Below are 25,965 nucleotides of genomic sequence, written 5' to 3'. Positions count from 1 at the left end.
GGCCACACCTGAGCATGACTTGCCGTCCAGGCCTCCAGCTGCTTATCTTCTCCCATTTAAGGAACTGCTCTCCCAATTCCCTTCCTCCTAGAAAGCACTCTGCAGGTGCTGGATGGGACAAGCATCATCTCACCTCCCTACCATCGAAGCCAGAGCTTTGGCTGCAGAAAGCAAATGGAAGGGTGAATGACACCTTGTTCAACGTCAGATCCTGGAGGATAAAGTCTCAGGCCAACGGGTGTGGTCCCAGCTGTGTTACCCAGAAGGCTTGAGTGTTGGAAGAGACTGAGTGGTTTCCACGGAAACAGCCTAATCAATCAGCACAACACAGGATGGTTTGAAAATTTAGAGGGTATTTATTTCTCGGGAAGGTCCACAATAGCTGGCAGGCCCTGCCCTCCCCTGCTCCAAGGGGATTTCTTTCTCCTTTTCCGAGAAGCCCCCCCTCTTCTTGGAAGCGCCCTCGGGGAGGCTGGGAAGGGAAGAGAAACCATACACAACACTCCAGAGCCTTAAAAAAATAAAGCAACAAACAACCTCCCCCACACAAACACACACATACCAAATAAATAGACGTATAAAAGAGGCCGAGGGGCTGCCTGGGAAGGTGGAGCCGGCTGGCCCTGCCCCCACTTCTCGCAGCCAGGATGATCCAGAGCTAAGTGGGATGGAAGTGCCTGACAAGCCAAGAAGCAGCCCTGGCTTCAGAGAGAGGACGGGGTGAGGGCGGGGCCCTCTCCCTGGAGCTCAGGGGGATCCGGTCCAAAGGAACGAATAAATAAATAAATAAAATAAATAGAACCTTAAGGGCTTGGGCTGAGGCTGGGGGCCCCTCGGGCCTCTTTCCCTGAAAAGAGCAGATCCAGGGACAGGCAGAAAGAACTCCAGAGAAAACACGAATCCAAAGCCATGCCCACCCAGCCTCCCGAGAGCCTGCCTGCCTCCTTCAGATCCCAGAAGGGCCCAACCCACTATCCAGCCTCAAACAGCTCTGGAGGAGGGAACAGGAGCTGCCAGCCTCTCCCCCAGGGAAGCTGAGGCATGGCCCTCCCCTGTCCCCATGCTCATTGGCCTTCCTGAACCATGTCATCTGTGTCAGCTGGGAGAAATCATCGTGTGACTATAAATTTAATCAAAACAGTCCATCAGGGTGTCCCCTGCTCTATTTGGTCACGGACGTCCCTGCCGCCTCCAGCCGGGGTGACCCTGGAGGCTCCCTTCAGGCCAACAGGGACAGAAGGCATCGGACCGAAGAAAGCAAGAACAGAGAAGGGGGCAGACGGAGCTGGAATGGACAGTTTGGGCAGGAGGCCAAACTGGACACAGGAAGAAGTCCCAGGGACTCCGGAGCCCCAGGGTCCCCCCCGCGGGGAAGCATGGCCAGCTGGGCGCCGGGGACCGCACAGGGTCGGGACAGGCCGCCGCTCAGCTGGGCAGCAGCACGTGCTCCAGGAGGTAGGTGAGGGAGTCCCAGTGCTTCCAGAGGAGGAAGAGGACGAGGACCAGGAGGGCGGTGCTGGTGATGCGCAGGCGGGTCTTCATGAGGGGCGTGATGAAGTTGGCGATGGTGGACACGAACACCAGCAGCACGGCCATGAGCGCCAGGATCACGTTGATGAACTTGCCCAGCAGCGCCCGCGCGTTGGCGTTCTCCACGCCCTCCAGCTGCACCACCTGCTGCTGTTGCTGCTGCAGCTCCAGCTTGGTGACCCGGGTCAGGCAGGACTCCACGGCCTCCTGCAGGGGACACAGGGTGGGCGTGTGGGAGCTCAGGGCAGGCAGACCCCCAGCCTGAACCCTACCTGCCCCGTGCATGGGGCGCCTCCTCCCAAGGCCCGGCAGGGTAGAGGGTGATCGGCGGTAGCTGGGGGCTGTGTCCTTTAAGGATGACTATCTGGGGAGGCTGGTGGGAAGCTTTTTACTTTTTCTTTTTCTTTTTCGGGCCACACCCACAGCATGGAGGTTTCCAGGCTAGAGGTCGCATCGCTGTGCCACAGCCACAGCAATGCCAGATCCTCCACCCACTGAGCGAGGCCAGGGATGGAACCCGCCTCCTCACGGACACGATGTCAGGTTCTTAACCCGCTGAGCCACAACGGGAACTCTGGGAAGTCTTATTTATTAATTTATTTTACTTTTTTTCTTTTTTAGGGCCGCACCTGTGGCATACGGAGGTTCCCAGGCTAGGGGTCTGATTGGAGCTACAGCTGCCAGCCTACGCCACAGCTCACAGCAACGCAGGATCCCCGACCCACAAGCAAGGCCAGGGAATGAACCTGCATCCTCATGGATACTAGTCAGATTCGTTTCTACTGAGCCACAGTGGGAACTCCGGGGAAGTCTTGATTAAGAGGAAGGGGTGGAGCTGGCCCACTCCCAGCCTCCTCTGGAGGCCATCATACCTGGATGTCCCGGGCCCTCTCATAGGACTGGTAGGCCACCTTCTCCTCCATGCTGGCCAGCTCCTGCTTCAGGTTGGTCATCTCATTCTGGTGAAGCTCGGTCAGGTCGTTGAGCTGCTCCTCCAGCCGCTCGTACCTGGCAGAGGAAAAAGGGGTGACACCGGTCCTGGCTCCACAAGCCTCCCGTCTCCCACCCAGGATCAATTTCACTCATTCTCAACAACGACTTAACCCACCCTATGTGTCCACCCCGGTCTGTTTTTTGTTTCTTTGTTTGTTTGTTTGTCTTTTTGCTATTTCTTGGGCCGCTCCCGAGGCATATGGAGGTTCCCAGGCTAGGGGTCTAATTGGAGCTGTAGCCACCGGCCTACACCAGAGCCACAGCAACGCGGGATCCGAGCCGCGTCTGCAACCTACACCACAGCTCACGGCAACGCCAGATCCTTAACCCACTGAGCAAGCGCAGGGACTGAACCCACAACCTCATGGTTCCTAGTCGGATTTGTTAACCACTGTGCCACGACGGGAACTCCCCCTGTCTGATTTTTAATAGCAACAACAAGGAAAGCTCCTACATATACAGGACTTAGGTGGAGGCTCTGTGCTAGGCACTTTGGTCACATTATCTCAAAGGATCCTCCCCACACAAAAGTCAAGATAAATACTACTGTCATCCTCATCTTACAGACAAGAAGACGGAGGCACAGAGAGGTCAAGGAACTTGCTTGAGATCACACAGCTTATGAATGGAGGAGTCGGGGATTGACTGACTTCAACAACCCGGGCTCTTAAGCCCTGGGCTAAGATGCTCTCCTGAGTACCAGGGACACAGGGATAGAAAACACAATCCCTGCCATCAAGATAGAAGATCTGGAGTTCCCGTCGTGGTTCAGTGGTTAACAAATCGACTGGGAATCATGAGGTTGCGGGTTTGATCCCTGACCTCGCTCAGCAAGTTGAGGATCTGGTGTTGCCGTGAGCTGTGGTGTAGGTCCCAGACACGCTTGGATCCTGCGTTGCTGTGGCATAGGTCGGCGGCTACAGCTCTGATTAGACTCCTAGCCTGGGAACCTCCATATGCCATGGGAGTGGCCTTAGAAAAAAGCAAAAAGATTAAAAAAAAAAAAAAGATACAAGATCTCAGAAGATGACTAGTATGTGGGTAGCTCAGAGTTCAGGCAGGTTTTCTCCTTCTAAACCTTCATGTATATGAAGAAGAAAAAGTGCTAAATAAGGAAAAAAATCCCTAAAAATCCCAAGGAGCAAGTGCCTAACGCCACACTAGAGGCACAGGGCAAAAGAGCAGAACGGGCAGAGGGGTAAGAGGGGACTCCAGCTCAATTCCAGGCTGGATGTTCAAACGAACCACAACAGATACCTGCATACAGTGATTTGCAGGTTTGGACTCAATCCCCGCAAAACCTATGACTAGGGATTCATGTTGTTCTCACTTCACAGACAAGGACACAGGATGCAGAGAGCATTAAGTACTTTGTTCAAGGTAAAAAGTAAATAGTAGAGCTGGGATTTGAGCCCAGGTATCCTGGCTCCAGAGTCAGTGCTCTTAGCCAGTCTCTCCAGATAAGAGGCCCCTGCTTCGATTTCCCCTTTTGTTCAAAACCCACAAAACCATCAAGTGGAGATGCTCAGGAGTTCCCTCTGGGGTGCGGGTGCAATGGGATTAGTAACATCTTGGGAGCACTGGGACGTGGGTTCGATCCCCGGCCCGGCACAGTGTTAAGGATCCAACATTGCTGCAGCTGCAGCCTAGGTCGCAACTATGGCTCGGATCTGATCCCTGGCCTGGGAGCTCTACATGCCGTGGGGCGGACAAAAAAGAAAGAAAATAATCCTATCTTCCAGCTTCCCTGGAAGCTGGCGGAGGACTTCTCAGGGCCTCTTCCTGGCTTCTTCCAGCAGCCCAGGACCCTTCTAGATGCTCCTCCATCTGCCTCCACCATCGAGTCTGAGAGCTGGTGCTCAGCACCTCTCCCCTGGGTGGGCCGGGCAGCACCCACCTGTAGCGCTCCTCCTGCAGGCACTGGGTCATGTAGGTGTAGTCCCTCTGGAGCTGAGCCTTCAGGTCCTCCATCGAGTCCTCCAGGTGGGACTGGCCCTCCTTGATCTCCCGCAGCTCCTCCAGCAGGGCGTCCAGGTTCCCAGGGGCTCCATACAGCATGTTGGACTTGGGGCTCCCCAGCGCCGCGGCGGGCCCTGCCCCCGAGTTGCTGCCCGCCCCGGCCGAGCTGGCACTGGCACTGGAGCACTCGTCATCGCTGCCATACTTGGGGCTGGACACTAGCGTGGCGCTGCCGCTCAGCGCCCGGGCCGCTTCCTCGGGGGGCCCGTCGTCCAGAGGGTCCTTCAGGTGGGCGATGTTATCGGCACTGCCAAACTTGTTGCGGATGAGGCTGGCGAACTCCCGGGGCTTGGACACCACAGCGGTGTGGGTGGCCTGCGAGAGGCCCGAGAGGCTGCCCTTGACACCCTCCACCACGCCGCCCCCAAAGCCGCTGATGCCGGCTCGCATGTTGGCGCCCACGTCCTTTAGGCCCTGCTGCATGTCCCGCAGCACGTCCTTGGGCTGCCGCGACGGCCCGTTCTGCTCGATCTCCTTCAGGCGCCGGCGGTAGTGCTCCAGCTTCTTGTGCAGCTGGGCGATGGTCTGGGCCGACTTCTGGTTCTTCTTCTCGAACACCTGCTTGATGCGGGACACCTGCTGCTTGTCGGCGTTGTTGGCCAGCTTCAGGTACTCTGCCACGTTGTCGTCCCGCGCCTCCTGCTCGATCTTGATCTGCTCAGTGATCTTCAGGATCTTCTGGTGCAGGTGGTCGATGGCGGCCTTGGTCCGCTGGGGGTCCGGGGCCCCGTCCGGCACGTCCAGGCTGATGGGGCCGTCGGTGTCACCATGGCCGGGGCCACCAGGGAGGCTCAGGGCTACAAGGTCCCCTTTGTCGACCTGGGGAAGAAGGCAAGCAGAAGAAGCCTAGGTAAATCACGAAACCAAAGGAGGTGGCCCACAGGAGTCTCTCACGTGCCCCTGGACATCTCTGGACCTGGTTTCACTTTTTGAAAAAATGGATGCAGGATGCACAGAAAACTTTAGGGAAAGCGTCCAATGGAATAACAGCACAGACAACTGTATTCCCGTCCAGCTGCCATTTAGGAAGGCCTTGCACATCTGCTATCGACCAGAGCAACATCCCTAAAATGCAGTCTAGGCACACCTGCTCCTCCTTTGGCCCAGAGAGTTCAAGCAAGCTTCTCAGGGACAAACAGCTTCTACAGCCCAGAACCTCATGTTGCCCCATCACATGGACCGAACAGGTCTGAGGCTTCACCAGACACGGGGTTATTTCTCAGGGACGAAGACACGCTGTCCCTCTGGACACAGCCTTCCATAAAGCTCCTGCCTGGAGCAGGCCTCTCCCTCAGAGCTGCCCAGAGCCTACCCTTGGGCCCCACGTGGGCGCAGAAACTATCCCCCACCCCAGGCTGCCCCAGTGCAGCCCAGCGGACCGCCCCACCCCTGCTGACACCTCTCCCGGCCCTGCCATTACCTTCCAGCTCTCTGGAATCGTCAGCAACCTCTTCATGACGGTGGGAGCGCCCAGCCCTGCCCAGTCCCCCTGAACCAGGAGAGGAACACCACCCCCCAGGGTTCTAGCCCCAGAAGTAACCCATAGGCCAAGGGAAGCAGGCCCAGGCTGGGGACCTGGGGGTACCAGCTGCCCAGCGTGGAAGCGAGTGAATGTGCAGAAAGGAGAGGAGGGCGCCTTTTCCGCGTGGGCAGGCTGGCAGACCAGCTTCCCGAGTGCATCAGGGAGGCACAAAGAAAGGAGCAGGGACCCAGAGAGGATGGGGGGCAGGGAGGGAGAGGAAGGAAAGGTCAGAGAAGATAGGAAAGATGGGCTGAAAGCAGGCGGGCCTGGAGCCCCACTCTTTCAGGGCCAGACCCCCTCGGCCTCTTGCAGGATCGCTCTGTCCACAACCAAGTCCCTGGTGTCTTATCACTATGCAACAACAGAAGCAGCAGGAAATGGCTGAACCCCACGTATTTTTACACACAGCACATCCCAGTACGGCCAGGTCTGATCATTTGCTCTTTATGTGGATGCGGGGGGGGAAGTGGGGGCAGGGAGCTAAAATACAAAGAAAGTGGCCCTGGTTCACGCACCGGAAACGGCCCGTGCCAATTACAGGCAGAAGTCACCGGGCTCCATTTCTGCCAAGGTACAAAGTTAGTGGAAAACACTATTAAAAACAACAGCCCTGCCAAACACAGGATCCAGGGGAGGGGGGCTCCTCTGTGGGCTTCCTCTTCAGTCTTTTCAGGTCACGGTTCCACTGGGGATGCTGGAGACACCACCCTTTTCCATCCCCCCCGAAGTTGGGACTTTCCTCTGACACGAGCATTGGGTCTCCGCTCGTGTCCCCGAGCCCTCCCACTGGGTGTGCATACCTTTGGGACCTTGTATACCAGAGGAGCCAATGCCACGGTCTCCCTTAACAACCTGTCCCAAGGTCTAGCTGTCGCACCAGCAGGACTTCAAACTGCATCCTGCCGTTAAACACCTTCCTCCTGCACTGTTCCCTGCGGTGACGGCAAAGAGCCCATCTCTCAACTGTCCTGAACCTCGGTGGTCCCCCCTATAAAATGGGGATTATCATATCTACTCTCGGGCCTTTGGTGAGGGTTACACAAGATGACGTCTTGTGAGCACTTGGCCCAGCCCAGGGCGCACAGAGGCACCCACAGATGCTGTCTGCTTCTGGCAGCACTTTTTTTTTTTCCCACACGATGGAGGAAATGAAGTTTATTTAAAAGAGTATACCAGCAAGTTGACTCAATGTTGATGCTGTGATACAGATACTGAACTAGACAAAATCAAATTCTATTGGCAACACATGGCTTTTAACATTAAAGAACTGACCCTCTTATAAGGGTCAGTTCTCTGTGCTTTCCAGAGAGATTCAACACTTTCCCTCCTTTCTGCTCTCTTCACGGGGGAAAGAATATCCAGAAAATGAGTTGGGATCTGGCTGCCTCCACTGCCTGATGTTTCCCTAGGAGGAAGGTTCATCTTTATAAGGAGGAGGGCGAGTCCTGCCCACTTGGAGGAGTGGGAGGGGCTTGGAGGGTGTGGGAGGGGCTTGGAGGGTGTGGGAGGGGCTTGGAGGGTGTGGGAGGGGCTATTGAAACGAACAGGAAATGGCTGGGAATCACAAGTGCTTTGGACTATGAGAAAGTGTAAAACAGAAAACTCCCTTCCCATCCTGGCTCCAAACTGGCAGCTTGGAGCCTTTCGCCCCTTGATTTGGCAGCTGTCTAGCTTACAAATGGAAAAGCAGAGTTGAAGCTGGCTGTGAAATCCCCACGGATGAGAAAACAGACACTTTGGGAAAACCAGCTGGGCCTGGTGGTGGGCTGGGGTCCCAGCCCCTTCCTCACCTCCCACCCCTCTTCTTGGCCCTGGAGCCCAGACTGGAGCCCGGGCGTCCTGCGACAGGACCCAGCTCCTTCCTGCCCCTCCACTGAGGTCTACAGTGCTTAGAGTATCTGGTCACCTCTGGTCCCAGAACATCCCATTTGGTTCTCCTCCCTCAGGGAGGAAGAGGGGATCCACCCCTCTCCTCCCCAGACACAGCCCCCCAACCCCGCAAGGATGTTATACCCTGTTAGAACTAAAGGGAGACAGGGTGACCAGGGAAAGACAGCCAAGGAGGCTCTGGACAGACAGGCAGAGGTACAAAGAGGGATTATGCTTCAACAAAGGAAGGAAAATTAGAGCATGAGAAGAAAAAGATGAGAAAGCTGTTATGGGGGATGAAACAAGCAGAGCATGAGGAGGAAGGGATTTGCCCACAAAAAAATCAAAGAAGAAGAAGAGCAATGAGACAGGATACAGGGCCCACTCGGGGCAACAGGAAGGGCACTAAGTGTGGAGGCAGACACCGATTCAGAACCCTGGCTCTGGAGTTCCCGTCGTGGCGCGGCAGAAACGAATCCGACTAGGAACCATGAGGTTGTGGGTTCGATCGCTGGCCTCACTCAGTGGGCTGAGGATCTGGCATTGCCCTGAACTGTGGTGTAGATCACAGTCACAGCTCGAATGTGATGTTGCTGTGGCTGTGGTGTAGGCTGGGAGTTGTAGCGCCAATTGAACCCCTAGCCTGGGAACCTCCATATGCTGCAAGTGTGGCCCTAAAAAAGCAAAAAACAAAAAAACAAAAAAAACCTGGCTCTGCCACTTTGTCAATTACCAGACAAGTTCCCCTGGATGTGCCATTAACTTTTCTGGGACTCAATTTTCTCATCTAGGAAAAGAGGGTGATTCTACCCACCTGAGTGGGTTGGACTGGTCAGGGGATGAAATGAGACAACGAAGGCAATGATCATAGTACAGGGTATCAGCAGGTGCTCAAAACCAAATCAAAGTAATTAACACTTCACACCTGCTAGGATGGCTATCATTTAAAAAAGAAAATAGTTCCCACTGTGGTGCAATGGGATCAGTAGCGTCTCTGCAGCGCTGGGACACAGGTTCAATCCCCAGCAGGGCACAGTCGATGGAGGATCTGGTGTTGCTGCAACTGCAGCATAGATTGCAGCTGCAGCTCGAATCTGACCCCTGGCCCAAGAACTCCATATGCCAAGGGGCAGCCCCACCCCAAAAAAAAGAAATACAAAGGAAAGAGGAAAATAACAAGTGTTGGCAAGGATGTGGGGAAATTAGAATCCTCATACGTTGCTGGTAGGTATATAAAATGGTGCATCCACTGCAGAAAACAGTTTGGTGGTTCCTCAAAATTTAAACATAGATTTACCATGTGATCCAGGAACGCCACTCCTAGGTGTATCCCCAGAGAACTGAAAAGGGGTGTTTAAACAAGCACTTGAACATATACGTTCATGGCAGCACCATTTACAAGAGCCGAAAAGCGGGCACAACTCAAATGTCCACTGATCCATGCGTGGGTAAGCAAAATGGATATATTCACACAATGGAATGTTATTTGGCCAGAAAAGGAGTGAAGCACTGATAAATGCTACAAACACGGATGAACCTCAAGAACATAACACTAGGTAAAAGAACACAGATACTAAAAGTCACATACGCGATGACTGCATTTATATGAAATGTCCAGAATAGTTAAATTCCTAGAGATTGAAAGCAGATCAGCGGTTGCCAGGGGCTGGGGAAGGGAGAGATGGGAGTGACTGCTTATGGATACAGGTTTCCTTTGGGGCTGAGGAAAATGCTCTGGAACTAGACAGAGGTGACAGGTGCACAACCTGGGTGTGGCAGGCCAGGGTCCCCAACCTGCCTGTTGGGGCTGCAGGGCCAACTAACGTCCCACTACAGAGTTGATCTACAGGAGGGCATCTGGGTCCTTCCTGTTTGGTCCTGTTTTTGATACAGCAGAAGCTCTGACTCACTCCCAACCCCTGTGCTAGGCGACTAAAAAGAGGAGCAATACAGGTCACTGAACTACCGGTCACCAGCAGGTGAAAACTCCCAGGGCCCCCCAGCCTGGAGCATGGCAGTGGGTGGGCTACACAGGCATCACCGCTCCTCTTTCAGCACTGTCACAGAGCCTCACATGGCCCAGGCCACCAGCTGTCTTTTTTTTTTTTTTTTTTTGTCTTTTTAGGGCCGCACCTGTGACATATGGAGGTTCCCGGGCTGAGGGTTGAATCAGAGCTGCAGCCGCTGGCCTACAGCCACAGCAATGCCAGATCCGAGCCACATCTTTGACTTACACCACAGCTCACAGCAACGCCGGATCCTTAACCCACTAAGTGAGGCCAGGGATTGAGCCTGCAACCTCATGGTTCCTAGTTGGATTCATTTCCACTGCACCACAATGGGAACTCCATCTATACCCAGCTACCAGCACCATGGCCTCCTCACCTCACAGGTACCCGAGCCCAGGATGAACACCTGAGCACAGGTGGGCAAGTTCTAAGAGGAGAACCACGGAGCATGGGCTGTGCTTCTTCTGCAATCCCTACACACCCAAGGGAGGCCATGACTCTGCTCTGGGTGCCTATCAACCAGGGCTGAGGTCACAGACACTGTTCCACACAGAGACCGGGGTCCAAGATGTACTGATGAACATTCTGGAAGAGCCAGAGCTGGGATGCTATCTGAAGTGTCTGGGGCCCAACTTCCCTATTGGTGCCTCTGCTTCAGTTAGCCCCACCCACAGTCCACACACCCCTGGGAGCACCCCCTGCAAGAGGCCCCGCAGTCCCTCAGACTCTCCTCCTTCCCCGCTTCCAGCAGCTCCGAGCGAAGCCGGATTAGGCTCTCTGCCAGTAACAGGGCTCCCGGCCTGGCTCCCAACTCCTCCAGGGCCTGACCTCATATCCTCATGTCAACCCCGCCCGGACACGGGACACGGCTCTTCCTCTCACCCTAGCCCAGCAGCCTGGGTCCCTGAGAAGACTATCAGGACAGAGGCGTCCAGGCTGACAGGGAACTCCTCTGCGGGGAGGGGAGGGGCACTAGCCATGCAAACTGTGAAGCGTATGCGGTTCTGTTCCTCTAGCCACAGTGCCAATATATTAAACATTCTGCAAGGTGGACCCTCTCAACGATCACACTTGCAAGCACTGTGCGCTCCATACCTGTGCTCCCAGGCCCCCAAGAGACCACACAGGGCGCTCAGCCTGTGACTCCCCTTCCCCAGGGACAAGCAGCCCCCTCCTACATTGACACAATGTTCCTGTCCAGGTCTCCAGAGCAGGCAGACACAGAAGATGGGGCCTTCCCGTCCTAGCTACCCGCTCAGGAGTTGGAGAGCCAACACTAAAGTCACTCTTAGGAAAAAAAAAAAAAAAAGACAGAGTTCCCGTCGTGGTTCAGTGGTTAACGAATCCGACTAGGAACCATGAGGTTGTGGGTTCGATCCCTGGCCTTAGTCAGTGGGTTAAGGATCCAGCATTGCTGTGGCTCTGGTGTAGGCCGGTGGCTACAGCTCCGACTGGACCCCTAGCCTGGAAACCTCCATATGCCATGGGAGCGGCCCTAGAAAAGGCAAAAAGACCAAAAAAAAAAAAAAATAGGAAAGAAGAGAGCTTTGGGGTTCTTATATTTTCCCTTAGGAGAGCAGGGCAGCCCTGTCATCCTGGGACAAGTGGCCTGAAGGCAATGGAGTCAGGTGTCAACCTAGCCTTGTCTGTGAGTCTGGCCAGGCGGGCCAAGGTCCACGCAGGGTGCTGCCCCAAGCAGGGCCTGGGCAGCAGTGGCTAAGAGCCCTGCAGGAGAGCGTGACAGGGCTGTCAGGCCTGGGTGACTCAGCAGAGGTGCTTCCATCTGCTGATTCTGGCCCCGTGACTCTGATTGGAGCACCCATCTCAGGATGTGGAACATACAGGTTCCTCTCTTCTGCTGGCTCCCCGAGGGCACGGGAGGTAAGCCGGGACAGGACAGAGAGGAACAGCCACGGCCAGCTAAACTCCCTCTGCCCAAGAGGCGGTGTGACCCTATGATGACGCTGGCAACCTGACATCTCCGGCACCAACCTGACATTCTGGCCAAAGCAGGCTGGGAAGACTATTCCAACCCTTCGTCCTTACAGCAAATCAGAGGCACAGCCTGCTGGGCTGCACCTGGCTCTTTCCCTTCCTGGAGGGGACATGCAGGCACTATGAAGCCACACGGCATCAGCAGTGGGGACATCGTCATGGCCAATCCGAGCCAGGAGGGGGAGGGGAAGGCACCTGCCCACCCAGGGGTTCCACCAGTGCCTGGGAGCCTAAGTGGCTTTTCTCCAGAGGGCAGGGAGGCAGATGCTTAAAGGATACACATGGAGGAATACATGCCCCCAGGTCTGTTCAGTGGGGAAGACGGGGGTGAAAAACTCCTGCCCCAGCCACCACACAAGGGATCCAAGGGCAGACGCGTGAGGCATCTGGCTCTTGGTGCCGCACCCCTTTCCTAAGGGTGCCCTCAGCGGCTTTCCAAGGAATTTCACGCTGCTATAAGGGACTGCAGGGTGCAGAGTCCATACAGACAAGGAACCTCACTCATGCATCCATTCATGCAGCACCTGCGATCTCCAGGCAGCCTGACCCTGGGTGGAGGCTTCAATCAGCCCCCCCACAACTGGCAGGTGCTTCCTCCCATCCTGATCCTAAGGGTGACCCTTCCTGGCAGGACGACCCTCCTCTCATCCAGCCCTCAGATTCCAGTCCTTTCCGTTCGGTCCACCCCTTGATTCTGGTTAAAACCACACCCTCCGTTCAGCTGCCTCATTCCCTGCCCTGCAGAGAACAATGCCCTTTTGTCCACACAAATGTCCTGCAGTCCCCTTTGCCTCCCCACACCCACACTCCTGGCTGGAACCCCCCCGCCCTCCACCTCGGGGCCTCCTCCATTCTCCATCCTCCAAATGCTCTGAAAGCTCCAAGCGCTGCGCCCAACACTTTGCTCCTTCCGGACCCTCCCACTGTCCACTGGGGGTCGTGCTCACTGATTCTCTCATCCCTGTCACTGGTTCTGCCTCGGCAGAGGCGACCACAACCAGGAACACCCTTTCCACTTAACTTCAACTCTGGCTGCAAGTGGAGTGACGCCTGGTCACTGGTTTCTGGAGGTCCCCCCTCCCAACCCCAGGGATCGTCCCAGCAGCCCTCAGCCGAAAAAGCCTGGAGGCCTGGTACTCGCCCCTCCTCCCTCTCCCAGCTCTGCAATGGAGAGAGGACAGGAGAGGGGGCCTCCCTCCGACAGAGCAGGAGAGGAGCACGGCCCGCTGATAAACTGCAGAAATGGCCTCCTTCCACCCCACGACCCCACCCTCACGAGGGCCTCACCTGCGTGGGTACCGATTCCCGAAGCCATGCTGGCGATGGGGTGCCAGGGGCTCTGAGGCCCCAACTTTCTGCCGGCTGTGCCAGACTCCCAGGGTCACAGTCCCTGGGCAGCACTGGGCTTGCCAAGGAAAGCCGGGGTCTGCGAGCAGGTGTGCCCGAGCCCCCGGGCTCTGCAGCCGCCATCTCCAGTCTGAGGCCCAGCGTGGGGATTAGGGGCGGATTGCTCAGGGAGATTCCCCCTCCCCCGGGGCTCACGGCTGCTCATTCCCATCTGGGAGGAGAAAGGGAGGATCACCACCGAGCGGGCGGACCAAGCCCTGACGAGGTGGCCCCCACCTCCACTCTGCCCATCCCCAAGTCGAGCTGTTGCCACTGTGAGTCCAAATGGGCATGAGGCCACCAGGGTGTGACAGGCGACAACTCCTGCCTGGGGTGGGGGGGCGGGGTGCACATGGCAACGCAGGGAGCACATGGCAGCACGTGCACCTGCAACTTTCACCCACCCGGACAGATGCTATGCCCCTCCCCTCCCCTCATGCACACGCGCAAACACCTCTAACCATCAGAAGCCCCTCTCACAAACAGGAACAATCCCATGGACTCTTTAAGCCTCAGGATGGAAGGGGGCCTCCTAGCCAGGCTTCCAGGATGGAGGGGAGCTCTTCAAAACCTAAAGGGCTGGAGCCCCGACTGCTCCATGGCAGTCCTTCATACAAGCAGCTCAGCCTGGAGTCCCCTGCTGCCCTGCCCACTGGCTGAAGGCACCATCGCTCCCAAGGCATCCTTCCTACTCTGATAACCTCCAGGAGGAACCAGACAGCAGCCAGCCTAAGCGGGGGACTTCCTCTCCTCTAAGATCCTAGAAATGTACTCTCTGCTCTGGACACCACTGTAGCTACTTCCCCTCTAGCTTTTGCTTCCCACTGCCTGCCCTCCTGGGACTGCCCGGGCCAAAACACACAAGATAAAACGTGGATGGCAAACTCACAGCAGTCTCTTCCTCCTTGGACTTCATCTTGAACATCCTGGCAAGAAATCCTGTGAGTGGCCAGCAGAGGGGGCCAGAGGGCCACAGTCGAGAAAGACAAGCTATGAGGAGGACGCCAGGGTGGCCGGCAGAGTTCAGGGCTCCCCACGGGGTCTCTCTAATGGCAGCTTCCCACAGTCAAAGACGTCGCAGATCTGCACCCACTTGAGCCTGGCAAGGGGCTCAGGGCTTAAATACTAAGTGTTGGTGTGGATCATGCTGACGGGGCGGCCCCAAGTTCAAGAAGGTGCAGAGAGATAAGGGTCCAGTGCTATCTCTAGGGCCCAATGCCAGGGCACCTCAGCCAAAACACCAAGATCAGGAGTCCCCACACCCCAGGCTCGTGGAAACTTTACAAACATTTATGGTGGCTGATGACTTGGGGTGTGTGAGGACAGGAGCCCAGGAAGATCACATGACACAGGTCCCAATTTCTGGCAATTTCAAGCACGTGCAATCAGGGGCACATGGGGTCAGGAGTGGCAGCACCCCGTGTCTATAGATGACCTCCCTTCTGTGGTTCGGGCCCTGTGCACTGTTCCTCTTGCATAAACAAGTCTCAGGTCTTACTGCCTCTAGGAAGGCAGGGATCAGATCTTAACTCATCCAGACCCTTCACTGTGCATAAGACTGGCCCTCTCTAGTAGGCACGGCTGTGGAGTGACTGCCTGCTCTATCTCATTGAGCTGCGACAGAAGGCAGTCCATCTGCTGTGGTCTGTCCTAGGCAGCCATGGAGGCACCCTGGTCTTTGCACACTCAAGACATCCCTCCTCCGCCCCCTCCTTTCTAGGCTCCACCAAGCTCAGATGGGCAAGCTTTCCCTACAAGCAAAACAGGGGCAGGGGGAGAGAGAAGACGGTGGCAACAGGGACGCAGGGGCGAGGAGGGGGCTGAGTGAGCTGAGCCCTGGGACCCTCGAGACATCTCACAAGCTTTCCCTCTCTCTTCCTGGGACCGTAAAGGCTCAGAAGCACCAACAAGAGGTTCCTTCAAGGCCTCACTGCACCACCATTAGACCCTGAGGAGGATCACTGCCAACACGGTGCCTGGCATCTCCCGAAAGAGAAGATGCAGCTCCCCTCCCATCAGGACAATAACTGAAGAGCAGGAAAAAGGCAGATAGAGCTCAGGGTGAACCAGTCCTGCAGGAGAAAAGGGACCCACAGGAACCAGGAGGGCGTCTGCCACGCACGCCAGCAGGACAGAGGTTCCCCCCCTCCCCGGAGTCTGTTCTTGTCTTTCCAAGTCTGACAAGTTCCCAAATCTGCCAAGGATGCAGAGCTTCACGTTCTGGGGGTGGGGGCCCCAGGAGCCACAGTGACCGGATCTGGGTCTCAGCTCCACCCTTGCTGGGTGACCTTGGTCAAGACAGCAAGGCTCATTTTCCACAAGGGCATGGGGAGGTACTGGAGGGGGGGGGTGTCACCCGGAAAGCCCTGGGGGGAGGAGAATGTGTCACAGGAAGTCACCTCGCTCCCGGGCACTGGCTATGCTTTCAGTGGTGCGGCAGAAGGCCTGGGTCAGAAGGCCTGCTATAAATCCTCACCCTGCCACTCGCTAGCAATGCAGCCTCGACGGGCCTGGTGACAGGCCTGGTGCGTGTGTCTTCACAACCTCTAGAGGAAGTGGAGGCACCCACAGAGCAGCAGCCTGGAGGGGGCAGCCTTAGGAATGAGACCCACAGCCTCGGGAGACAGAGGAGAAGGTAGATGAGCCGAGTCCTAGAGATGCTCTGCAGCCCAGTCTCGGCTCCCTTAGCTGCAAAATCATACCTATGATCATTATTCCCCAGGGCTGCAGTGAGGATCAAATGAGTAAAAATGCCTGACGTAGCATAGGTTTTACTGAAATCAATGACTAGTCCTGAGGCTCCTTCACATGTGTACGTACAGCCTGTGCACGTGCGCGCGCGCACACACACACACACACGCACACCATTTTCTCTCGGATAGACAGAGCTCCAAATGGCTACACATGGAGCAACGCTGAGTGGCAGGAGGACACGGCACGAAAGCAACAGGCTCTGAAAAGACATGAGCCACCCAGCAACTGTCCTTGTGCAGAGAGAGGGTGCTGCTGGGTCATCGCCACCCAGTGGACTTTCAGTTAAATCTTGGCCGCCTTGCCACCTCCTTGCTAGCCTGGCAGGGACAGGCCCCATCTGAGCCGGGGCAGGCGTCTTGGGCCTCACTCTTTCTGCTGTTTCAAGTCAGCCTGAGGCCAGGGTGACAGATGGGCTCTAGCTGTCCTGGAAGAGGACCCTGGAGGGAAGCCCAGGTCGTGTATGCAAGACCCTAGGCACAGCCAGCGGGTCTCAGCCCTCTTCCCCTGGCTTCCCCTTAGTTAAGTTTTTTCTTCCTCTTTCCCTTGCTTTCATGCAATGTCCCTTCTTTCTTTGATACTCTTTTTTCTCACTTTTTTTTTTTAACTTTTACTGAAGTATAGTGGATTTACAATGTTGTGCCAAGTTCTTTTTTTTTTTTTTGTCTTTTTGCCATTTCTTGGGCCGCTTCCACGGCACATGGAGGTTCCCAGGCTAGGGGTCTAATCAGAGCTGTAGCTGCCAGCCTATGCCAGAGCCACAGCAACGCAGGATCCGAGCCGTGTCTACAACCTACACCACAGCTCATGGCAACGCCGGATCGTTAACCCACTGAGCAAGAGCAGGGACCGAACCCGCACCCTCATGGTTCCTAGTCGGATTCGTTAACCACTGCGCCACAACGGGAACTCCCCAAGTTCTGCTGTACAGCAACATGACCCAGTCACACACATAAATACATTCCCTTCTGTATATTATCTTCCATCATGGTTTATCCCCAGAGACTGGAGAGAGTTCCCTGTGTTGTACAGCAGGACCTCAGCGCTTACCCATTCTAAAGGTAACAATTTGTAATACGCTTAAATATGAAATTTTTTGTCCCTCCCTTTGCTCTTGTTATTATTCCTTGGGTTCCCCCCTCCCTGCCCCACCACACTCAAAAACTCTTCCGACTTATTTTTCTTTCTCTTGGGAAAAAAAAGCACAAGCCACGCACACATTCTGAAGGGTGGGAAAGCTGAGAAGTCATAGGCTTTAGGAGCAAAGACTAACGCTGAAAAGCAGCTAAATTTAGTAGCTTCCAATACAAGGTGAGGCCTTACCAAAAAAAAAAAAAAAAAAAAAAAAAAAAGAAAAAGAAAAGAAAAAACCTCAGGTTCCAAATGTGCAGTGAAAATCTCGCAGTTACAAGTCCCCCATAAAAGGCTGGCAGCTGCTCTAAGCTCACCTCTCGGAAACAGGGGTTTGGGAAGTGGTCAGCACTCAGAGATCCTTCCCCTGGCACCCACTCTTTGAGCAGCCAACAGGTGCCCTTTCTTAGAAACGTCTGTCACCAAAGAGCCCATCTGGGACATGCAAGAGGAACGTTCACCTTCTTCAGGATGAACTAGAGCAACCCAGGTGGGCACGTTTCCTGGGAGCATGTGCAGAGGTTGGAAAAGCAGACAGAGGGAGTGTGCCCATTGTGGCTCAGCAGTAATGAACCCAACCAGTATCCATGAGGATGCGGGTTCGATCCCTGGCCTCACTCAGTGGGTTGAGGATCCGGCGTTGCCGTGAGCTGTGGTGTAGGTTGAAGATGCGGCTCGAACCCGTGTGGCTGTGGCTGTGGGATAGGCTGGCAGCTGTAGCTCTGATTGGACCCCTAGCCTGGGAGCCTCCATGTGGCGCAGGTGTGGCCATAAAGAGCAAAAAGAGGAGGAAGGAAGGGAGGGAGGGAGGGAGGGAGGGAGGAAGGAAGGAAGGGAGGGAGGGAGGGAGGGAGGGAGGAAGGAAGGAAGGAAGGAAGGAAGGAAGGAAGGAAGGAAGGAAATCAGACAGGTGAAGCCAGCATGGAGAGAGCCGGGGGGCGTGCACACACCGCGCCACCTTTCAGCGGCTTCCAGGGAAAGGGGAGGTCACCCCTTACGTCCCCAGGTCCTTTGCCCATCTACTGCCACGGGCACTCCTGTTACAGAGTCCTTCTCGGGCACAGACATGAGCCAGATGCCGAGCCGTAGAGAGGACCACTCACCTAGGTCACTTCTAGGAAAATCAAAATTGGTGCCAGGCAGGTAGAAAAAAAGGAACAAACCATGCCTTCTATTTCCCTGGGGGAAGGGACACCGGGGATAGGTCCAGGAGAAAGTGACCCAGAGAGGAAGCAGCATCTCCTTCAGGGGCAGTTTTTAGGAAGCAGAGCACTCTCCACCCCACCCGATCTGCCAAGAATAAGTTAGGATGAGTCCTTTCTAAAAGCTGAAACATAGAACTCTTGGGGCATCCTGCTGACTCAAGGGCTCAGAGCTTGCTGTGAGCTGATGTGATTCAAGAAGAAATGTACGTGAAAGCTGTCTGCAAAGTGCAGCATGCTGTTCAACTGGGTGTCGGAGTCAGGAAGGCTCAAAGGGACATGTCAAAGGCCCCAGCCATGGCCAGCATAGTCGGGGGGTGGTGCCCATCATACCCCAAACCCTTGAGGAGCCAGGAGACAGGCATGGCGCCCAGATAATATTTGGGTCTGAAGCTGTCTGCTCAGGCAGTGAAGAAACCTTATACAACGAAGTTAACATCACAGAGAGCACTCTTCTTTCCAGGGCAGGGTTCGCCTTTCGGGCCACCCAAAGGAGGCCTCCTGGTCACAGTATCACTTAGGATCTGATTTAGCGTCTAATAAGCAGGCTGAATTATTCATGAGCTACAGATACTGGCCCAGCTCTGGGGTCCCGGTAATGGGGTATCCAAAGAGGTAGAAAAGGATGCAGTGAGCACACCCCCCAAATCCAGACTTGGAGGAAGGTCAAGGAGACAAAAGAAGCAAGGTCAGCAGAGGCAGCCTTTGCAGGCTGGGGGTGCAGGGGCCGGGCGGCGGAAGGAGTCAGGAGGCAAAGAACAGCCAGACAAGCTGTTTGCCACACCCCAGCGCCTGTCACTGGAGACAGCGGGGAGGTCAGAGAAGGGTACTGTCCCCCGGAACTCCACTCACTGCCTCCAGCTCCCACTGCAGCTCAGGGGAGCTCTGGGGTCCCTAGGAGCCTAGAAAGAAAGCAGCGGGTGTGCACGCTCATTGCGGCTCCGATTTCAGCGTCCTCTGCCCCGTGGCGCAGAAAGAAAAAAAGCCCAAACTGCACCTATGAAAAGAAAGAAGAGGCAGAGCAGGAATCGGGTAACTGATACTGTATTTCCATTGCCTCATCTGGCACCAGAGGGGACCAGGGTCACATTTCGCATCTTATGTGGTAGATCCAGAAAGGAATGTGCCTGGTGGCTGGGGAGACCAATGCCAGCTCCCAGGACCCACACTTGCATCGCCAGTGCCAGCCCCTCAACTGATGACAGAGAGCTCCTCTTATCAGCCCTGGTTTGGGGGGCTGGCACCCAAAGCTGGAGCATACCTTCTGCTGGGGCGTGTCTGAGGGGCTGGGACCGAGGCTCCTGGGGGGGAAGGCTAGGGGCCTGCCTGGCATCTCCCACCACGTCTGGGCTGGCAGCATCTTACCCCCAGGCTGCAGAGGGCCCCAGGGTCTCCTGCTAGTTTGGGCCCGTGCCTAGAGCCAGGTGGGTTGAGTAGGCATGACATCAGGTCTTGCTAGGTAATCTGGACATTATCTAACTTCACGCCCTGTACCCAAGGGGATTTTGTACTCTCAGAAGCCGGAGCTAATCTGGAGAGCACTGGGCATGCTCTATCTAAAGAGAAAGTCATGGGAGTTCCCTGGTGGCTCAGCAGGTTAAGGATCTGGTGTTGGCACTGGCACAGGTTCAATCCCTGGCCTGGGAACTTCCACATGGTACAGGCACAGACAAAATAATAATAATAAGGTCATGGATGTTGGGGGCAGGGGAGAGGTGAAAAAGGGCTAATTCCACAGGCCTTACTGCCTGCTGGAGCAACTGAGTCCAAAATCCTGTTCTAAAGTCAAGAGGCTGCTGCTACTTATGATCCCTGGTGTCAGAGCTTTAGGTAAGGGGGAGTCCTCATTTTTTGGCCCCTCATCTAACTAGACAGAACCCCTAAGAGGCAAGGCGGCTCCATCTGCACATGAGGAACTCCAATCAGACTAAAGGAAGAATTTCTTTCTTTTCCTTTTTTTTTTTTTTTTGCTTTTCAAGGCCGCGCCAGTGGCCTATGGAGGTTCCCAGGCTAAGGGTCGAATCGGAGCTACAGCTGTCAGCCTACGTCACAGCCACAGCAATGCAGGATCCAAGCCATGTGTGCAAGCTTCACAAAGCTCAGGGCAACACCAGATCCTTAACCTACTGAGCGAGGCCAGGGATCGAACCTGCAACCTCATGTTTCCTAGTGGGATTCCTTTCCCCTGCACCACGATGGGAACACCAAGGAAGAATTTCTTCACTCACCAGTACCACAGATATACTGTTGTGGGGAGGTCCTGGGAAACAGGGACTTTTAATCACTGAGATGGGGGGCAGAGGTTTCCAGCAAAGTACAGAGCTGCCCTGCCTTGGCCTGGCGAGCAGCTGACAGTGTGGGCACCGCCTTGGGAGGCCCTCCTGACTACCCCTCTGCCCAAGAGGGCTTTGCACACAGAGAGGAAGACGGAAGGGAAGAGAGGACGACAGGGTGGAGGAGGTGAACAGAGACAGCAGTTGTCCTTCCCAGCGACGGGATGTGAATTCAGGCTGGCACAGACCCGAGCACCCTCGAGCAGAGTATAATGCAACTCTGAAGCTGGATGCATCTGTGTGGACAGGCCAGCGGGCCCAGCTGGACAAGGCTCTGTCAGCCTCTCATAGAACCTGGCCTATAAAAGCTCAGACACAACAGGAGGCCTCACAGATAAACGGGCCAGCCTCCTGCAGGTGCCAAGGGGACCTGTTGGCAAACCTCTCGGCATAGAGGGCTCCACCCACCTCCCAGACATAAATAAACCAGGCCCCTCAATGACCTCTGCCAAGATTCATCTTCTTGGGAGTTCCCGTTGTGGCGCAGTGGTTAACGAATCCGACTAGGAACCATGAGGTTGAGGGTTCGGTCCCTGCCCTTGCTCAGTGGGTTAATGATCCGGCGTTGCCGTGAGCTGTGGTGTAGGTTGCAGACGCGGCTCGGATCCCGCGTTGCTGTGGCTCTGGCGTAGGCCGGTGGCTACAGCTCCGATTCAACCCCTAGCCTGGGAACCTCCATATGCCGCGGGAGCGGCCCAAGAAATAGCAACAACAACAAAAGACAAAAAGACAAAAGACAAAAAAAAAAAAAAAAGATTTGTCTTCTTGGCAAGAGCCTGGAGCTAAGGGTGGCCCTCACGTGCCATCCCTTGGAGTAAACAGGGGTGCTTATTTATGCCAGGGCAGAGAAGAAATCTTGTTGTTGAATAAATCTGGTGGAGGATTGGACAGGACAGGCCGTCCAGAGTCTGCTCTGGTTTAGGTGATGAGCTATCGCCCCAGGTCTTGGCATCTGGGGCCAACAGATAACACCTCTGCGAGGCCACGAGGCAGCATCCAGCATGACGTCACCTCTAACCTCTCTGCTCGCCCGCCCACAGCACCGGGTCCTCTCTCCCACCCTGCCTGCCAGGTGCAAAGCCAGGGGGCAGCAAACCTTAGCTGGCCTGTGGCTAAGGTCTCCCAGGGCTCCGGTCACCCTCTGTGAGCTGGGCTCCCATCCCCCACCCATGCTGCACCTCTTCCTCAGGGGGACCAGCTGGCAGAGGTCAGGGGGCCAGGCTGGCAGAGCTGGCTCTGAAGCCAGCACTCCTGTGCTCTCCCTCTCCCAAGACCCTCCAGCCTTCTAAATGCGGCGACCCTGGGGAGAGGTTGCAACCAAGGCCGAGAGGGAAGCCTTGACCAAGCCAAAGGTGGGAGCAAGAGAATAGGAGCCTCGACCCCTGCAGCTGATCCACTCCCTGAGAGGCTGGGAGCAGGTCCTCAAGGCAGGATAGAAGAGTTATTCCATTTTCCTGAGAGTTCGCTATGTTTTCTAGGAACTGCTGCTCAGCGAAAGAGAGAAATGGGGTGGGGGTAGCTGGGGGAGGTGGATGGACTTATCTGCCAAGGAACCAGGCAGCCCAACTCCACTGCTACTGCACATACAACCAGCGGTTCCTGCTGCAGCCTCCAGGACCTGGGGTTCCAGAGGTTAAGGCCACACACAAATGGGGACCTCAGACCTCCCCTTCATTCTCTCTTCACCTCCCCATGCCCCAGGGCTCCAATAATGATGCCTTTATTTTTCCATTTTAGTGACTGGCTTGCTCGGAGTCACACAAACAGCAGAAAGCAGAAATGGCGAGTCTGAGAGGACAATCTGTTTTCGTTTTGAAAGGGGAATCATTTAAGACGCTAAGTGGCTCTGATGACCTGCAGACGACATCAGCAAGGCTGACCTGCTTCCTGGGACCGGGAACTCCACTCTGCCCCTCTGCTGCACCCCGGCTCCCGGTGCGTGTGGCTCCAGGTCCCCTCCTTTTTTAGGGAGGGGCTGAGGGGAGCCTCAAAGGACAGCTGAGGAACCTCAGCTGCCTCCAGGGTGTTTGGGTAACTCAACCCCTGACAGGGCCAGCTCTGGCCCGAAAGCCAGCTGCTGAGTTGGAACAATGGCAAGGGGTGTGGGGAGTGGGGGAGGCTTATGAATTAAAAATAGACGCTAGTAATCACCAGGGAGCTTGCAGAGACCATGTGGGGCTGTGTTTACTAGAGAGAAAAGAATCCCTTCTATTCATGCCCAGAGCCCAGGGTGGAACCATCACCAGCTTCTCACACCAGCCAACTGCCTCTGGGTCTGCGGGAATCAGCTGACTGAGCAGGGTTTACGGATGACTGGAAGACCCCTTTCCTTGGGACATGGACACATTCCCCCAGGACCACGCCCACCCCTAGAGGGACAGCACCAGGTCAGGAAGGTTGTACAGTGGAAGAGAAAATGGTAAAGAGATAAAGTCACCATCCTCAGGCTAAAGCAACCAGCTCATCACGGGTATTGCATGAAATGGTCCCTGGTGGTTTCGGGGATCTCAGTTTAGTCTTGTGCACCTGCTAGAAACAGCGGGGCTAGTCTTCTCTCTGCCATGAACTAGGTGTGTGCCCTCAGGCTAGTGGCCTCCTGACTCCTCTAGGCCTCAGTCTGCTCATCTGTAAAATGGAGTCAATATTATCCGCTCTGACAACTTCACAGGGATATCAGGACTAACCAAGCAACACATATGACAAAGTGTTGGAAAGATGAAAGTTCTAAATAAGGATATAACGCAGTCACAGAAATAACCATCTCCCCCATTCCCACCTCGACCCCAGGGAATCCCCCCACCCCTACCCTGTCAGCTCACCCAAGAGTCTCCGGCCCTGGTCTTCCACCAGCGACAAGGACAGAATGTTGCCTGCTTCCCAGATATCTTGGGGGCCGTGTGAAGACCAAACACAAAATTCATGGAGAAGCTCCCCAGCTGATGCTCCCCTCCAGCCCTGCCGCCACCCCTGCTCCCCAGCTCCCTGCATTTCCAGTCCGCAAACATCAGCAACCCCTCCGCAGCCTCCAACAGTGCCCTGCTCCAAATGCTTGGACCAAAGTTCCCTCCTCATAAAACGGCTGTAGGACCCGAGACCCTGACTTGACAGGACTGCTCTAATTTGATTTTTAAAAAGTACCCATTGACTCAGCAGTGAGAGGCAGGCCTGGCAGCTGCTGCAGGCAAAATACTTGCTCACTAAGGGCTGAACCACTTGGTGCATCCTGCTGGCCCCTGCGGGTCTCCCTTCCCCCCACCACAGGGACGTTTGTGCCAAGAGTAAGATCTGGATGTGTTGGCTAAACAGGAAGCAAGGAGTGAAATGGGGCAGCAGTGACAGGTCAGATCTAGGTTGGGGAATGTACCTAGACAGTTGTTGGTAACCGTGGCAAGAAAGCAGTTTCCGTAGATTGAGGAGGTGGTGGAAGTGGAGGGCCAGCTCCTCTGGGGAGAAGGAGGCCACTATTGGTCAGTGAAGCCTGGTTTTCACTCTTTTTTTTTTTTTTTGCTTTTGGGGGCCACACCTGCAGCATATGGAGGTTCCCAGGCTGAGGTCGAATCGGAGCTACAGCTGCTGGCCTACATCACAGCCACAGCAACAGCTTCCCTTTTAGCCGACACATCTAGATCTCACTCTTGGCACAAACGTCCCTGCTGTTGAATCCATGTTTGCAGACGGTCCAGTACCATCATTTGAAATATGCTGACAACCCCCAAGTGTCTGCCTCCAGCCCGAGTCTCTCTCCAGACTCCAACATCCGACTGCCTCTTTGGCATTTCCACACGGATGTTTAACAGCCATCTCAAATGTAACACGTCCAAAGATTAGCTCTGATTCCTGCCCCCACAGCTCCGCAGAGAGCTGGTCCATTTGCTGTCTTCCCTGACTCAGTTCATGTCCATTTCTTCTCTCCGGCTGCCAGGTCGGAAACATGTGAGCCATCTCTGCCCTTTCGGTCATGCCCCGCGGCCATCAGGAACCTTTGCGGTTTGATCTCTGAAGCAAATCCAGTCACTTCCTCCATTCCTATCCTGCAGCAAGCCCCTGTCCCCTTACCCTTGGAGGCTTTCAACAGCTACCAAGCCGGACTCCCTGCTCACGCCCCGGTCCCTTGCACACAGCAGCCAGGGTGGTCTTCTTACAGGGTGCTGCTCATCTGTACAAAACCTAATGACTTCTCAGCTCACTGCAATAAAGTCAAAAGCCCTGTTCCTGGCCTACCAGGGATGGGCAGCCCTTCCTGTCCTTCTTTTAACAACTAATGAAGAAGTTCCCATCATGGCTCTGTGGAAACGAATCTGACTGACAGCCATTAGGACTCAGGTTCAATCCCTGGCCTCACTCCGTGGGTTAAAGATCCGGCGTTGCCGTGAGCTGTGGTGTAGGTCGCAGACACAGTTCGGATCTGTCATTGCTGTGGCTATGGCATAGGCCGGCAGCTACAGCTCCGATTCGACCTCAGCCTGGGAACCTCCATATGCTGCAGGTGTGCCCCCCGCCCAAAAAAAAGAAAACCAGGCTTCATTGACCAATAGTGGCCTCCTTCTCCCCAGAGGAGCTGGCCCTCCACTTCCACCACCTCCTCAATCTACGGAAACTGCTTTCTTGCCACGGTTACCAACAACTGTCTAGGTACATTCCCCAACCTAGATCTGACCTGTCACTGCTGCCCCATTTCACTCGGTTGTGTACTTCCTCCTTCATCAAACGCCTTTCTCCTTATGCTCCAGCATCGTCTCTCTCCGAGTTCACTCCTACAGAACTGGCGACTCTTGTCCCTCACACAACAACCCTGTCTTGGCCTCCTTCCCACTCAGCACCTGCCCTTCAAGGGTCTCACACACCCCCAGGATATCAAGTTCTGTGCTGGCTCCCAGAGCATGAGCCCCAACCTCAGACTTCTCTTCCGTGAACCCAACCGCCAGTTGGTGTTCCTTTTTTTTTCCCTCTCTCTCTCTTTTTTGGCTGCCCTGCAGGCACATGGAGTTCCTGGGCCAGGGATCAGCTCTGAGTCCCAGTTGCCACCGAAGCGGCTGTTGCAGCAGTGCTGGAGCCATAACCCACTATGCCGGGCTGGGGATGGAACCTGTGTCCTAGCACACCCAACGATCCTGTTACGCCACAGCAAGAACTCCCAATGGGTGTTCTTTAGATGGGGAGTTCCCAGAGGCACCTGCACCTCAACATGTGCAAAAGTGAACTCACCACTTTCCTCCCCAAACATG

At 55.3% G+C, this 25,965-nt stretch overlaps 1 protein-coding gene across 5 annotated transcripts in view; it reads right to left on the bottom strand.

Annotated features, from left to right (window-relative positions):
• The window catches only part of TMCC2 (transmembrane and coiled-coil domain family 2), a 42,432-nt gene continuing 16,799 nt past the window's right edge, over positions 333 to 25,965 (bottom strand). For 2 of the 5 annotated variants that reach the window (XM_021063276.1, XM_021063277.1), the window contains exons 3-5: positions 4,421 to 5,361; positions 2,403 to 2,538; positions 333 to 1,737 (exon numbers count right to left, since the gene is read on the bottom strand). In XM_021063276.1, the coding sequence (XP_020918935.1) occupies positions 1,426 to 1,737; positions 2,403 to 2,538; positions 4,421 to 5,361 (1,389 nt within the window). In that variant the 3' untranslated portion in view covers positions 333 to 1,425. Of the gene's footprint in view, positions 1,738 to 2,402; positions 2,539 to 4,420; positions 5,362 to 5,962; positions 8,443 to 13,224; positions 13,687 to 14,212; positions 16,713 to 25,965 lie in introns of those variants that run through there. The other 3 variants (XM_013979612.2, XM_021063279.1, XM_013979611.2) reach the window with 3 other exon arrangements.

The sequence above is a fragment of the Sus scrofa genome, chromosome 9 (assembly GCF_000003025.6).
Source record: "Sus scrofa isolate TJ Tabasco breed Duroc chromosome 9, Sscrofa11.1, whole genome shotgun sequence".
Classification (NCBI taxonomy): Eukaryota; Metazoa; Chordata; class Mammalia; order Artiodactyla; family Suidae; genus Sus; species Sus scrofa.
The sequence above is the reverse complement of the archived record's forward strand: the minus strand, read 5'-3'. Positions and strand labels throughout refer to the sequence as shown.